Consider the following 17,497-nt stretch of genomic DNA (forward strand, 5'->3'; position numbering starts at 1 on the left):
AAGTTTTGACTCTTTTTCTATTTCATTTTATATCCAACCAGTTGCTTAAGGGTTATGGCTTCTATATCCACAACATATCTTGTATCTCTGCTTTCCTTTCCAACCCCACTGCCAACAGCCATCTTGGTTCAAAATCATAAGCTCTCTTCTGGAGGATTACAATCCTCCAAAGTGACCTCACTATCTATGGTCTCTTCTAATTCCCACTTTTTCTTATACTGTTATCAACTATAATGCTCTTAAAGCATATTTCTTATCAATCTCATACTCAGTCATCTCATTTCCTAATCAGTAAAATCCAAACTCCTGATATCCCCAGACAGAAATTATCTTTGAACTTCTCTTGCAAATTGTGTGTGTTTCAGTAGCACTTATCTTTGCCATATTTATCTTGTACTAATATTATTCACTTGTTATAACCTAACATTATCCCTTATAAAAAACATTATTGAAGGACTGCTGTTTAAAGAGAGAACTATATCTTGTTCATTTTTCTCGTGTCCATGTAGTGTGCCCTTTACAAAAGAGCTGTTGGTTAAAATAATTTAATTTAATTAACATGACCCTCTTTTAGTCATTACTTTTAAATCCTTATCAATATTATTAACTACTTTACTTAATTCAAAACATTGTTGTGACAAACAGGATCTCTAATTTTTTTTTTTTTTTTTTTTTTTTTTTTTTTTTTTAGCTTTTTACATCTGCTAATTCAGCTGACATTCATATGGTACAAAATGTATGTCATCTCATTTGATTCTCCACATCCTGTGCCCCAATCATTGCTATCTCTACTCAAGAGATGAAAAAATTGAGAAATTAAGCAAGTTCCTTGTGTTCCCTCTGGTATTAAATATCATAGGCAGGAGTCAGACTCTTGTCTTTCCTGATTCCAAGTCCCACATTCTAGACATCATGCTAAGCTGGCATTTTCTGCTTGATGGATTGGCAGGAACAAACCAAGTAATTACTTCCCTGCCGTAGGCGAAGAGTGTAGTGACATATAAAAGAGAGATCCTAGCTTTACATTAAAGCTTTGCATCAACATCTGTTGAGGAACAAGAAAGTGAGTGATTGAATAGGGGAAGAGGAATGTAGAGCATTTCTATGAGGTTTCAAAGCATTGCAATCACCCATGTTTAGTTACAAATATTCAAACACCTTCCCAAAACCATTCTGTCATTTTACCTAGCTTGCTATCCTCCTAGAGGAATATGACAAATTGCAGTTGACTGAACATCATTGTAAATGTATACTTGGTAATTTTTTACATTAATCCTCAGCAATATAAATGGTTCTGTCATAGGATGATAGATTTAGATCTAAGACTCTCTAGTCTAATCCTGTCAGTGTGCAGATCAGGAAATGACTTGCCTATATGTAGTAAATGGTAACAAGTTCAGAAATCAAACTTGAGTCCTCTGCCTTCTGATCTAGTATTCCATCTGCTGTTTGATAAATCAGCATTGATTAAACAGCCACAATCTACCAGATGGAATGGCTAGATAGTACCGTAGATAGAGCATTTGGGCTTGTAGTCAAGAACATTTGCTAGCTATGGATAAGCCACTTAATCTGTTTGCCTCAGTTTCTGCATTTCTACAATGAGTTGGAGAAATAAATGGTAGATCAATGCAGTACCTGCAAGAAAATTCCAAATGGAGTCACAGTCAGTTATGAACAACAAGAAGTGTGCTGTTCTAAATAGATACTGGACTTACAATCAATAACATGATCCCTACTCAAAGGGAGCTTACATTCAAATGGATAAAACAAGGGCATAAATACAAATATGTGCAAAATAGCTAAATATAAAATATTCAAAGAAGGAGGTCACTTAGCAGTTGGAGAGGATCAGAAAAGATTTCATGTAGAAAGCAGTGATTAAACTGCATTTTGAAGAAGAAAAAGATTCTCTGAAATGATTCTCTGAGATGAAAGGATAAAGGCACAGAGATTGCCCTGTTTTAGCATCCTGTTTGAGAAATAGAGAGAGAATAATAGTTTAGCTAGATGACAGAGAATGGGAGCTATTTTCTAGATTATTTCAATTTGCTCCATTTCTACATTTTCAATTTCTAATTTTGTACTAAAGGTTTGCAGAAACACCCACAAATGTAAATTTCTATACACAAATATGCATACATGTACAAATATACAATTAAGTATACCTATATGTACACACACATATGTACATATAAATATATATATATATATATATATATATATATATATATATATATATATATATATATATATATATATATATACAATTAAGTATACCTATATGTACACACACACACACACACACATATATATGTGTGTGTGTGTATATATATATATATATATATATATATATATATATATATACTTTTACTTATCTTCAATCTTTCCCTATCATCTGCTCTCTTTCTCTACTGCCTGTTAACATGACCATGCCTTCATAGTCTCAGAAAACCCCCCACTTGATCTATTTCATCTTCACTAACCACTGTTCCACAATACTTCTACTTTTTTTTGGCTATATTCCTGGAGAAGGCTGTCTGCAATAGATACTTCTACTTTCCTTTATTTCACTTTCTTAATTTTCTACAGTTTGGTTATGACTTCATCTTTCAACTGAAACTGCTCTCTTCAGAGTTACCAGCAATCTATTAATGCCAAATTTAATGCTTTTTCCGCCAATCCTCATCCTTCTTTATCTCTTTTCGGCTTTTGATACAGCTGATCATCCTTTTCTTCTTAGTACTCTTTTCTCTCTATGTTTTCCTAATATTATTCTATCCTGGTTCTTCTCTTTATTGTCAGATAGACAACTTTTTCTCAACATACTTTGCTGAATCTTTAACCAATTTACTACCATGGACACAACATGTGTATCGAACAGGTCTGTGTCTTGGACTCTCTTGTTTTTACTCCTTTATAATATTTAACTTAATGATCTACCTCATCAGTTTCCATGGATTCACAGATTATCTCTATACTGATGATTCTCAAATCTACTTTTCTAGCCCAATTGCTTCTGTTGACCTCCAGTCTCATATTACCAACTGTTACCTATTCACCATCTTGATCTAGATATTTTTTAAGACATCTTAAATTTAGACTATCCAAAACCAAGCTCATCATCTTTTTCCCTAAGCCCTCCTCCCTTCCAAACTTCCTTATTTCTATTGAGGGAACAGTATTTCTCCCAGAAATCCATCATTTTAAGTATCATGTCCAGACACTTCACTCTTTTATTCCACATGTCTAAAAATTTGCCAACTCCTGTCTATTTTATATTTACAATATCTCTTACAAATGCTCCCTTTTCTTCTCTGACATTGCCCTCACTCGGGTTCATACCCTTAGCACCCCATACATGGGTTATTACAATGGCCCAGTGATTACCTTCCTGCCCTGAGAATCTCCCCACGCCAATATATTATTTGCTCAATTGTCAATGTTCTTCCTAAAGCTTAACTCTGACTTTATCACTCCTTACTCAATTGATAACTTCAAGGATCAAATATAAAATCTAGGCAGCATGCAAAGCTCTTTATAATCTAACTCTTTACTTATCATTTCACTCTTATACCTTTGCTTCTCCCTGGGTACTCTGTAATCACATGATGCTAGTTCTCTTGATCTTCCTTATATAATATTCTCCATCTCCTGACTAGGAATTTTCACTGGCCTTCACCCTTGTCTGCAATTTTCTTTCTTTTCTTTCCTGTCCCCTGGTTTCTCTGGCTCCCTTCAGAGAAGTACTAAAATCCTATTTTCTACAGGAAACCTTTCTTGAGCCCCTGACTGGGTGAATAGGATGCTCAGAGAGGACTAGCACCTCTGAAGTCAGGGCTTGCTGAGCCCCTTTCAGGGCTGCTCATCAATTTTTGGTGTCTACTTGTCACCTAACTCTTATCTGTACCTCCAAGAAGCTCTAGCATGCTCATTAGTCACACTCTGGAAAAACCATCTAGATAAAAAAAACTAAACCAAGTTGAGGGTAGCTAGCAGGTTTCAAACCCTTCAGTGACGTAGGGGGAATTTCTATCCCAAGCATGTGGAGACTTCTATTGGAAGAATGAGTAATGAGAATAATTTGTTCCAATGGCCATAAAGGCAGCTGAAGCAAACACTGGAATTCTTAGAGTTTGGACAGTCATCAGATACCAAAGTCATCCAATGTGTATTCCAAGACATTGCCAGTCATATTGACTTTTGTCTTGTCATAGGCACAGGTGACTGGTAGAGAGTGAGATTGATAATTACCTCACTTAAATCCAATTCACATACAAGTTGAGATATGGCCCCATGATGTCATTGATCCTTTTTGAAAACAAAGGATAAACAATTTTTAATGTCTTTCACTGTTGATTATTTCTGGTATAAATTTTGCTTGTTCATAGTTATTTGTACGTTGTTCCCCCATTAGATTGTAAGCTTTTTGAGAGCAGGAACCATCTTTTGTTTTTGTTCTTTATATCCCACTTAGTATTGGGAATATAGTAGACACTTAATAAATGTTCATTGGTTGATTGATATAAAGTTCTTTGCAAACCTTGCAGCATTATATAAATACTAATTACTATCACATTTATATATATATATGTATATATGCCCACATACATATATAGATAGATGATAGATAGATAGATAGATAGATAGATAGATAGATAGATAGATAGATGTAGAACAAAGACTATATTCTGTGTTCTACCTTTCGGCCAAATTTGTTTGAACTTAAATTTTCAACTATTTTTAAACCATCATTTTTTTCATGTGAGAAACAGTCATCAGATAGGGCCTAAGTGGTTACAGAAATTTAGACTTACAATAAATTCTTGCAAACAGGAAATTTTTGTTTTCTCTGCTAAGAAGATAAGATGTTTCCTTAAAATAAAAAGCTTATCGTTACTCTGCTTACTCAAGAGTTTTTGAGAAGACAGCAATCACTGCTTGAGGGAATTTAGAAAAGTGCATTTGTTAAGGTAAACTAAAGCCAGCTGTCTATTTGAGTAAAAATAGAATAGAAATCCAACATAAAATTAAGTGTGTGGTTTGCTTTTTTCCTGGAGCAAGAGGAGTGGGTTATATGACTTTTTGAGCCTACTTCCAAATGTCCACTCTCACTCTTTGTTCTCCTGCTCTTGTTTGTGCACACACTGGGTAAGGGATGGACTAGACTAATTCTGAAGTCCATTCCTCCTTTGGTATTCAAAGCTTCTGTAATTTCCTTGCTCTGTAATTACTTACTCTGCTTTAGATGAAACATTGTTGAGCTTGATGAGTTTGAGCAACAGTGATAGATTACATTTAAATGGTATTTTGAAATTAATAAAGTGCTTTCCTCATTGGATTGCTATGAATAGGCATTATAATTTCCACTTTACAAATGAGGATACTGATGTTCACAGGGGCTAAATGACATGTTGCAGTGCCATATAGAACTATTACATATTTGAACTGAGATTTAAACCCATGTACTTCTAATTCTCACACTCTTCTTATACCATGTTCTACTACACAGCAGGTAACCAGCTTAGCTGAAGTATTCAGATGGAGAGACAGGAGATGTATATACTCGATAAGTAAAATAATTTCCACCTCCTCAACTGACATTTTCCCTATAACCCAGATGAAGCTAGCCCAAATCCCAGAGTCTAAGAACTCTGGGAATAGCAATATCCCTAAATTACAAGCTCTATTTCTAGGTAGGGTCCTGTAGCACTTACTGAAGGGAGCAATTGTTGTGAAGAGATTCACCTTCCTCAACAACACTGATAAACTTCCAGTGATAATGGTTTAGATCTAAGAGCCTCAAGAGTGAAAAAAACCTTTCCCTCCAAAGTACTGGTCTTGCCTCTAGTTTCCACAATTATAGTTGTGAACTTCTCAAGAAATGCAACCATTTTCTCAATCCTATTTACATTCACAGTGCTTAGTATATTGTAAACACTTAATCAATTCCTTTTCATTGATTTATAAATGAATTGAAATGAAACTGATGGAAACCTTGGAATACAGTACTACCTTAACATCAGTTATCAATTAAGGAAGGGGATGCAAAGTATAGTATAGTATGAATTTGGAAGAATAGATTGAAAAGAGTTTGGATACTGGATGGATTTCATTACTCAAGTTTCTAAAAGGAAAAATTAATCAAGAAGGATGAGAAGTCTGAGGGCAGCTAGGTGGCGCAGTGGATAGAGCACCAGTCCTGAAGTCAGGAGGACCTGAGTTCAAATGTGACCTCAGACACTTAACACTTCCTACTTGTGTGACCCTGGGCTAGTTACTTAACCCTAATTGCCTTAGCCAAAAAAAAAAAAAAAGGATGAGAAGTCATAAAAATATCAAGAATAAAATTATGAGTCAACTTGAAATTGAAATTGATTCTAAGGAAGAAAATCATCTAACTTCATACCCAGACAAAACTCTATGTATGTCTGTGAGTTCAATATATAGAAAGGACGTAGTTTCTAATTTAATGAATTTCTTCCTAATTAGATTCTAATTGCTTCCACATTGAGTCAGGAGTACATGTATTTGCTGTCAGTACCCTATAAATTTGAAGATTTTAGTTTTGGTTACCCTGACATGGACATCTGCTAATCACTGAGATATAATTTTGTTATAATCTATTACTATAGTTTAGAATTCATGACATACTTTATGTGACTTGAGTTGTAGAATATCTACACTGTGACTTAGAATCAGGAACTTCTAAGCCAAACTATATGAGCAATGGGGGCAGTCATTTAACCTCTTGGAGCCTCAGTTTTCTCACCTTTCCAAAATGAGAAGTTTGGACTAGATGGTCTCCAAGAGATACTTTTTCCTGATCTAAATCTTTGATCTATGATCCTATATCTCAGGATCTTAGAAGATAAACTTTGCACTTTCTCCATGATATGAAGGCAACTCATAGTTAGTTCTCTGGATATCATTGTTTTTCTCAGTCCAATACGAAGTTGGCAGAGACTATTGAAACAAGCATTAGATCAGAATTATATCCCATAAGTTCTGATTCTGTCCTTTAGCCCTATGACTTTGACCAAAATGTTTCCCTTTTCTAAGCTTTAGTTTCTTCACCTCTTCAGGGAGGATAATACTTTAGTTACTTACTTCACAGAACTATTGTGAGGATCAAATGAAATCACATATATGAATATAATTACTGTTTGTTTTATTAAGTAATCAGAAGACTGTGTAGTACAATGAATGAAGGACAGGCCTTTACAGTCAGTAAGATTTAGATTCAAGACATTCCTTTAATGCATGCTGGCAGTGTGACCATGGGCAAGCTACTTAACCTCTCAAGCAACTCTCTAGAAGATATATTACCTATGAGTAGCTTACATTTCCAAATGGGAAGTCCATTCATCAATAAAAGCCAGATCTCCCAACACAATTGAAAAAGACCACAATTCATAGCAAAGATGGTAAGTCTTTTCCAATGCTCCTTTCTTATTTCACATGATTCATTTATATTCTATGCTGTGTCATAAATTTCAAGTTCTAACTCCAAACTGTGAATTAAAGCCATACCCTTTGTCTGGAATATATTCCCTTTTCATCTCTGGCTTCCAGAATCCTTCTGCTGCTTTAAGATTCAGCTCAGAATCTCTTGATGAACCCTTCTGAGTTCAAATATTAACTTTTTTACTTAGTAACAATGAAACTTTGGGCAAGTAACTTCTCTCTGGGACTTATTCTCCTCATTTACAAAATGAAAGTGTTGGACTATATGACCTCTCAGTTCCTTTTTAGTACTAACACTATGCTATCTTCAGTTACTATTGTCTCCATTCTCAGATTGCCTTGCAATGACTTTCTCAAAATAATTTCTCTGTGTATATGTTATGTCCCCTATCGAACTCCAGGAAGTCAGTGCCTTTTTTTTTTTTTTTTTGGTTTTGTTTTTGTATTCAGAGTACAAAGATCTATGCCTTACCCAATAGGTAGTTAATAAATTTTTATTGATTTTAATGGGATTGAATTCCTTTCCATTAGGAGTTATTCAGCTAGTAATGAAGTGTTGTTTTTTTTTTTTTTTTTTTTTAATTTCCCTATCATAATTGACCCAAGCCATTTTTTTCCTTTTTATATATTCTCCACGTATCAAAAATATTTAATTAATCAGCGCTCCAGGTCCAGCTCCAGCTATTGAATTTTATAGTTTCTTTTCCACTTATTTTTTACAAAATTCTTCTCATATTGTTTATGTCACATATGCTTTCCCTTAAAATTGCATGATAACAGGAGTGGGAATAATTGATAAATCCAGAGAAGAGATTATCTTTATGTTCCAGAATTTTAAGCAATAGCTTTAACATTCCAGTCCTTCCGACCTTTCACTGGAGCTGATAACAAAACTCAAATGGACTTTATTCTGTTCACTTCTTTGATTTCCCCTGATCATTCTTTGTTGTAATGGAGAAGAGATTAGTTGTTAAAAGATAAATAATTAAGAGCAAGGATCTAGTTAATTCACTATTTGGTTATGTTACTCATTTAAAATTGAAAGATTGTACCCCAATAAAGAATACCTAAAGTGTACACATGGCCATCTATATGGCATGCAGTGGAGATATCTCTCCTGCCCCAAAGTAAGGCCATGGCAAAGGGAGAGACTGTCATATTGAAATAATCATTGTTCTTTTAATCTTTCTTTCACCATTCTTCACATCTATTAACTCAGGACATCATGCCATATGTCAATTTGAAAGAGTATCCTCTGTCCGCAAGCTAGTCTACTCAGCATTAAAACTCTATCTCGAGGCTGAGCTATCTAGATTGCTGAATAAATTCGAACTAATTTAGTCCATTATTTCCAGTTTGCTCCAGGTAGACCAATCTACTCTGGATGGATTATCATCTGAGTTTACCCTGACAATTCTCACTGCTTTCCACCAGCCTTGTAACTCCATTCAACATCCCTGTGCCATCATTCTCCAGTATGTGTGGACTCTCTCTGTTAGAATATAAATTCCTTTGAGAGTGGTGACTGTCTCACTTTTGCATTTGTATACATAGAGGCTAACATAAATGCCCCAAATAGGCATTTAATAAACTCATTTTATTTCCTTTTACTTTAAACAATCTATTAGTAAGTACTTAATACACAAGAAATATACACTAAACATAGTTCTGTATGGAGAACAATATTAGAATGAGACAAGGATGTGTTTCTTTTTCTTTCTTTCTTTTTTTTTTTTAAACTTGAAAATTCTTGCAAGCCTTTTTCTTCTAGCAAATGAAGAAACTCTAAAAAGCTTAAAGTTTTATGGGCTTTTAAAATTTCCGATCTGTGATTTAGCAAGCAGCTCTTTTGTGTTGTTTTGTTTTTATTTTGCAAAGGATCAAAATGTTTGTTTTAGGTAATTGCATTGCAAGAAACCATTAAAAGTGGCAAATCATAGTAATTTATTGTTACCTCTGGCCAGCATTCTAAATGAGATGACACATCTGTCTTCTAAACAGAAAGACCTTCACCAGTCTTTTTCTACATTAAATTTTCACTTGTACTTAAACGTATTTTATGTTTTTTTCCATGATAAAAACCTTTTGCTTTTTGTGTATAAGTATGTTTTACAAGGACTCTAAAGTTTCCAAATGGATTTTGTCTTTTCCCTAGTGCTTCATATAATCTCATGATTTAAGAAAGGTCAGTATAGGATACCACTTGATGTAAAAATTAGCTTTCTATATATAAATCTACTTCATTTATTAAAAGTACAGTCTTTGCTTCCAGATCTTCAAATTCCCTTTTACCTTTATGTGATTTGGAGATAAAATATAAACTGAAGCTCCTGAACCACTTCCAGCTCCATCCTTATGTTGCAGATAGTGATGATCTTATCCTTTAGTCTTTTCAGGCTTATTTGAAAGAATTATCAGGGTTCTCCACTAGTGAGCTGGACAAGAAGCAGATGGATAATTTGGCTTTTTCCAGCTACTATACATTACAGAATCACCTTTAATTATGGTAACAAAAATTTTCCCCTTTTCCTTCCCTAAAAACCTACTATCAAACAACAAATAGAACTCAATTAAAATATGAATATCAAAATTATATTTAAACTAAATTAATTTGACGAATATTGTATTCCAAACATGCCTTTTTTTTTTTTTTTTTTTTTTTTTTTTTGGTAAGATGGCTGTTCAAAGATGTAACATTTAACACAATTTTCAGTAAATATATACCATTCGCAACAATAAATTTGGTTCTGCACACATATATTGTATCTAGGGTATACTATAACACATTTAACATGTATGGGACTGCCTGCCATCCAGGGGAGGGAGTGGAAGGAAGGAGGGGAAAATCCGGAACAGAAGTGAGTGCAAGGGATAATGTTGTAAAAAATTACCCATGCATATGTACTGTCAAAAAGAAGTTATAATTATAAAGTTAATAAAAAGAAATTAAAAAAATAAATATATATCATTCTATTTTGAATGTTGATTTCAATTGGAAAATTAAACAAAATTAGAAATGGAATTTATTGAACATAAATAATCCCTCTATCAAGATTTTGGGCTTTCTTAACAAGGGATTTGCTAAAGTTTTCAAGTTCACAAAATATTATGCAAGTGTTGGATTTAGTATTGGATTTAGGTCCTAAGATTGGGCATAGAGAATTGGACTTTGAGTCAGGAAGATTTGATTATAAATGCCACTTCTGACACTTCCTTATTATGTGGCCATAAGCAAGGCACTTAACTTCTCCCTATCTCAGTTTCTTCATCTGTAAAATGGAAATAAAATAGTATATAAAATCTCAAAAATATTAAAATATTATATTCACATTGATTATTGCTAACAATGTAGTTTTGGATAAGTCACATACTCTCTTTGAGCCTTAATTTTCTCATCTGTAAAATAAGAGTTTTGTATTAAACAGTCCCCAAGGAAACTAAGCTCAATTGGACCAGGTTGCCTTTGAAGGAAGCATATTTCCTCCACTACAATTTTTCAAACATTAGATAACCTCACTTAGAGGGGAGTCTTATTCAAGTTTAGATCAGACTAATGGCACCTTAGAAATCTGAGATTCTGAGATTTTGCAACTTCTTTCCAGCTCTAAATCTTATAATCCTATGATAATCCCATTTTCCAAGTTAATTTACTCCTAAATTCAATCAATCTATCAACAAACACTTATGAAGTACCCATTATGTTCCAGGCACTGTGCCCACATTAAGGATACAAATGTAAAATTAAGACAGTCCTTACTTTTAAGGAGCTATTTTATTGGGGGATATAACATATGCATTGGAAAATAAATACAGTATATCCAGGAAGTAAATTAAAAGGAATTTGGTGCTAGTTAGGGGCATTAACAATTTTTGTTCAGTTGTTTTTTATTATGTCTGATTCTTCATGATCTCATTTGGAGTTTTCTTGGCAAAGATACTCAAGAGGTTTGCCATTTCCTTCTTCAGCTCATTTTGTAGATGAGGAAACTGAGGCTAACAGGGTTAAGTGATTTACCCATGGTTATATAGCTAGTAAGTGTTTGAGGCTTGATTTGAACTCAGGAAGATAAGTCTTTTTGACTCCAGGCCAGATACTCTTCCCCTTGTATCATGTAACAGCCCATATTAATAATAGGGGAAATCAATAGAAATCTTTTGAAAGAGGTAGTGATTAATTTGAGCTTTAAAAGGGGGTAAAGTTTTCAAGAGGTAGAGGTAAGGAGGGTGGGCAATCCAGGTATGAGAGATAGCTTGTGAAAAGGCACAAATTGGGACAAGAAATCTTAGATTTGTGGAACAAGGAGGAAAGGTTGGATGGAGCATGAACTACCATATAATCATTTTGAAAGAACTTTCAGGAAGACCTTGGTAGAATGAAATGGCTGAGCCTCTTAGGTGCTAATTTAATTGTAACCAATTTGAGTGTCAAAAAATAAACTTTTTATCTAAATAAATACTCAGAATAGCTAGTTTGAGAAAACTATGTTGTTGGAATGGCTATATGAATTTACTTAATTGGCCCTAAGAAAGAATTAATGAACAGTTAATCAAAAGTCAATTGCTATTCTTAAAGGGATTACTAGATAGTATAGTAGTCTATACTTTTCTACTTGATATAATAGCTATTCAATTATATACAATAGCTTTACTACACTATAATACTTGAAACATAATTTTAAATGCTATTCTGCACTAAAACTATAGAGGAAAATTGGAAATGAAAAACATAATTATCTCAGTTGACATAGCAAAGTGCTAAAGATAGATTCTAGTTTTTTGTTTGTTTGTTTTTCTTCTGGGTTTTCCTTCCAAGAGTCCCTGGGCAGTGGAGTTGGAGAATATCAAGGATGGTTTCTATCATCATCACTCAGTAATTAGGTAACAGAGTGGGACTGACTCCAATTCAGCATCTTTCAGAGAGCACATTCATGGGTCTTGGAAGAGTGCAAAGAATCAGGATCAGTGAAATAATTTGTTGCCCTCTTCAGGAGCAGCTCCTAGGGTCCTTGTTCAAAAGTGCATCTTAATGAAAAGTATATGAATATTGGTCAATTGTTATTTGGAAATGATACAATTCAGTATATTAGCCACATTCTTTTTTTTTTTTAACCATCTCTAATAGGTTTGATTTCCTAAAATGGGAAGGAAAAATATAAAGGTTAGGGATTATCAGAGTAATGGTTAGAGCCCTAGACCAGGAGTAAGGAAAGCTTCACGTCAAATCTAGCTTTAGATATTTATGAGCTGTGTGACTCTGGACAAGTCACTTAATCCTTATTGGTTTTAGTTTCCTCATCTGTAAAATGGAGATAATAATAGCATCTAATGGTGGGGTTATCTAATGTTTGAAAAATTGTAGTGGAGGAAATATGGATTATTTGTGAGGACCAAATGAAATAATAACTGTAAAGATCTCAGCACTATATAAATGGCAGCCATTATTATTGCTTTCTTATTACCTTCCCTATTCAATTGTCAGCTCCCTGAGAGCAGAGACCTTTTCTCCTCCTTTTTTAATTTCCTCATTTCTTAGCACCATACCTGGAACATACTAGGTGCTTAATAGATGCTTTTTGATTTGACTTAGCCTCATTTGTAAGATGTTGGGGTTGTTTTGATGACCTATAAGATTCTTAGGAACCTACTCTAAATCAATGATCCAATGATTCCAGTTAGGAGAGTTAAATTAGGAGAAAATATTCTCTCATTGTATCAATTGCATTTTTGCTAAAGGCAAGAGACTTTTGGAAATTGTGTGTGTATCTGTGTGTCTCTGTGTAAAAAAGCATTTTACTTTGGAGAAGTGAGCATGTTGTTGTTCAGTCATTTTTCCATCATGTCCAACTCTTTGTGACTCCACTTGAGGTTTTATTTGCAAAGTTACTAGAGTGGTTTGCCATTTCCCTCTTCAGATTATTTTAAAGTTAAACAACTTGCCCAATATCATACAACTAGTAAGGAATTCAGTTCCTCTTGACTCCTCCTGACAGTATTCTATCCACTGTTCTATTTAGCTGGCTCTAAAGTTAGCTTATGCAGCCATATATTAGAAATGGAGCAACATGCCAAGGGATCAAATAAAGAAGCAACTTGGTGTGGTGGATGGAATGACGGACTTGGAAGCAGGAAGCTCTGGATCTTATGCATTTATTAGCTGTGTAAGTATGGAGAAATGATTTATATTCTTAGCCACACAGGACTGTCATGTAGAGCAAATGATCAAATATATGTAAAATGCTTTGCAAATCTGAAGTGCCTTTGAAGACATTAATATTACTATAGAAAGACAAAAAAAATCCCCCAAAACTTACCTTCTATTGAAGGGATATAACATATACCAAAATAAATAAGGTTTGATATACATGATATACAACTTCTTCAAGATTGTTCATGCCTGTTTTAGGATTGTGTTTTACATATATATATATATGTATATATACCTTTCCAATTCTTTTAACTGGATGAATTTTCAGGCACAATCCATTTAATACAGCATTAATTTTGTCCCTTGGATATTGGTATTCATTTCATTATCTAGATAAAAGAAAATAATGTATGTAAAATATTTCCAACCTTTAAATGCCAGCTATTAGTATCATGGGCTTGAGGAATGGAATCACAAAAGGATGGAGGAAGATCTTGGAAGCCTCCAGAAACATATAATGGAAATATTCAATCTAGAAATGTCAATAGCTTCAGTACAAATTCCTGTGGCTTACCCTTTTCCTGTACCACATGTGAAGCAGAGATGATGGATGCTTTGGATCTGTTTTTCCTTTTTTTAAATAAAATTTTGCATGTGTGAGAGAATTGGAATTGGCTGTTCCATATCTTGTTAATGTGACTGAAATATGTCGCCAGAATGGTTTGGATTTTGGAGATGTAATATTTTCTATCATTTAAATACTCCAGGGGGAGGGGGGTCTGTGATTTCCTCAATGCAAGCTTTTTTTTTTTTTTTTTTTCTGTGATGCAGCTCACAACTAATCACCTGCATTTCTTGTATTTGTCCAGGCCAGGCTTTGTCATTTAATGAAACCCACTGAAGCTGGTTTATGGCAAGGTATGTGTTTTTATTAACTCATTCTTTTCATTCTTATGAATTTGACACCAAAATTGCAAGAGTGTCAGGACCTCCTTTTAATGTTGAACTATTTGTTTTGGGTCTGAAATTTTTGTAGAAATCAAATCAACTTTTTTCCCCCTTTTTTTCCTTTTTAAGCCCCCATATCTCTAGTATTTATCCCTACTCTTTATGGTTCACATAAAACTAAAACTTTTCTTTGTCTTAAGTATCTTAACGTTATGTTCTTTTTGAAAAAAAAAATCTTCTCAAAAAGAATAACATATTTAGGAACTATATTACATTATGAACTAATCTATCATAGTTTAGGACAAGAGATACCTCTAGTGAGTTTAGTAAGTCTATTGGTAAGTTGGCAGGGAGGGATAAAGGAAGTTCCTAAGAGCAGGGGGGAAAAAGAAAATAGTAGATTAGCCAAAGTTAAAATCCTGCTTCTACCAGTTACAACCTCTTTGACCCTTGGTTTTTTATGTCTAAAAATGAAGATTTGGAACTCCATGGCCTACCTCAAAAATGCCTTTTATCCCTAAATCTATAATCCTATGAAAGGGGAAGAAGAACTCATTGAAGAAAAGCTTTAATTCATAATTTTAGAGTCTGTACTATCAAGCATTAAATTTTGATTCCTCACATAGAAAATGTGATCAAATTCCAAATTTGAGGAGGTAGAATCTGAATCCTGACTTTAATTCAAATGTATTGTTCTGATTTGTTGAGGGAATGGCAACTTATTTTACATTTCTTTCTTTGTCCCTAGTCTTGGTTAGCTGGAATGGAAGTTAGAAAAGTGATCATAGAACCCCTCAAACTTTCAGATATCCTGTGTTAGAATTTTAGAGCATTTAAATACAACTAGTCTGGAATTAGATAGTCTTCCTTTCCTTAACTCTTGGGAGATGTGATTTCATTTGAATGAAAGATATTCCCTATACCAATGTAGAAGGCAACTTCTTCTCAGATGAATAGATGGATTCATCTGTGGGGGGAAAATTTTCTCACCTGAAGCTCAAGTCTTAGGGAATGAGCCTCTCTGTGTTTTAGTATAATGGTCCTTGGAGTCAGACATCTTCAAACAATTCAGAGCCTATTAATGAAAACCTTTCTTTCCATCATGTGTCAGAGCACACACTTAATGTCATAAACTTCAAGAACTCAAGATCATCAATATACTATGCTAAGTGGATTTTTCTTCAGGAATGGATTAGAATAGATGAACTCTATTGTCCTTTTCACCTGAGATGCTATACTTGTGTGACTCTGGAGAATTTTTCTTTTAGAACTACTTCTAATTATAAACATATTATTTCTATAATATATAATTATAAAATATGATTTCTGCATTTGTGTATCTTATTTCCCTTTTTAAGTCTTAGAAATGTACCCTTATAATCTTATTTATTATTTTGTCCTTTGAACCTAACCTGTTTCACTGATCAACTAGTCTAATTTTTAGCCTATACCAAATGGTTTTGGTAACTGCTGCTTTATAATATAATTTTAGATCTGGTACAGCTAAGCCACATTCATTTGATTTTTTTTTTTTTTCATTATTTCCCTTGAAATTCTTCACCTTTTGTTTTTCCACATGAACTTCGTTGTTATTTTTTCTAGTCATTAAAATAGTTTTTTGGGAGTCTGATTGGTATAGTGCTAAATAAATAGATTAGGTAGAATTGTCATTTTTATTATATTTGCTCACCCTATCCAAGAGCATTTAATATTCTTCCAATTAGATCAGATTCAATGGAAAGTGTTGTATAGTTTTGCTCATATAGTTTCTGATTTTCCCTTGGCAGATAGATTCCTAAATATTTTATACTATCAGTAGTTACTTTAAATGGAATTTCTCTTTGGAACTCTAACTATTGGATTTTGTTGGTGATATATAAGAATGCTGATGACTTATGTGGGTTTATTTTGTATCCTGCAACTTTGCTAAAGGTATGAATTATTTCTAATAGCTTTTTAGTAGAATCTCTGGGGTTCTCTAAATATACCATCATATTATCAGCAAAGAGTGATAATTTGGTTTCTTCATTACCTACTCAATTCCTTTAATCTCTTTCTCAATTCTTCTTGCCAAAGCTAGCATTTCTAATATAATATTGAATAGTAATGGTGATAGTGGGCAACCTTGTTTCACTCCTGATTTTACTGGGAATGGTTGCAGTTTATCCCCATTACATATGCTGCTTACTGATGGTTTTAAAGAGATGCTACTGATTATTTTAAGGAAAAGTCCATTTATTTCTATACTCTCAAGTGTTTTTAATAGGAATGGATGTTGGATGTTATCAAATACTTTTTCTGCATCTATTGAGATGATCATATGGTTTTTATTAATTTGGTTATTAATATGGCCAATTATAGTGATAGTTTTCCTAATATTGAACCAGCCCTGCATTCCTGGTGTAAATCCTACTTGATCATGGTGTATTATCCTGGGGATGATTTTCTGTAGTCTTTTTGCTAATATCCTATTTAAGATTTTAGCATCAATATTCATTAGGGAGATTGATCTATACTTTTCTTTCTCTGTTTTCAACCTACCTGGTTTAGTACCAGGTATCAGTACCATGTCTGTGTCATAAAAGGAATTTGGTAGGTCTCCTTCATTCCCTATTTTTCCAAATAGTTTATATAGCATTGGGGCTAATTATTCTTTAAATGTTTGGTAGAATTTACATGTGAATCCATCTGGTCCTGAGAATTTTTTCTTAGGAAGTTTATTAATAGCTTGTTCTATTTCGTTTTCTGAAATGGGACTATTTAAGCAATTTACTTCCTGCTCTGTTAATCTGGGAAGCCTATATTTTTGGAGGTAGTCATCCATTTCACTTAGGTTATCAAATTTATTGGCATAAAGTTGGACAAAGTAACTCCTTATTATTTCTCTAATTTCCTCTTCATTGGTGGAAAGTTCTCCCTTTTCATTTTTAAGACTAA

The 17,497-nt window shown here is 33.6% G+C and overlaps 1 protein-coding gene across 1 annotated transcript in view; it reads left to right on the top strand.

Annotated features, from left to right (window-relative positions):
• Nucleotides 1-7,285: 7,285 nt before the first annotated feature.
• Nucleotides 7,286-17,497, top strand: part of PLA2G4A (phospholipase A2 group IVA) — a gene marked incomplete in the record, with an annotated part of 228,972 nt that continues 218,760 nt past the window's right edge. Inside the window, 3 exon segments of the mRNA XM_074308608.1 lie at nt 7,286-7,427; nt 13,482-13,625; nt 14,482-14,530. Of these exon segments, the coding sequence (XP_074164709.1) occupies nt 13,530-13,625; nt 14,482-14,530 (145 nt within the window).

This window comes from Sminthopsis crassicaudata, chromosome 4, assembly GCF_048593235.1.
Source record: "Sminthopsis crassicaudata isolate SCR6 chromosome 4, ASM4859323v1, whole genome shotgun sequence".
In the NCBI taxonomy this organism is placed as follows: Eukaryota; Metazoa; Chordata; class Mammalia; order Dasyuromorphia; family Dasyuridae; genus Sminthopsis; species Sminthopsis crassicaudata.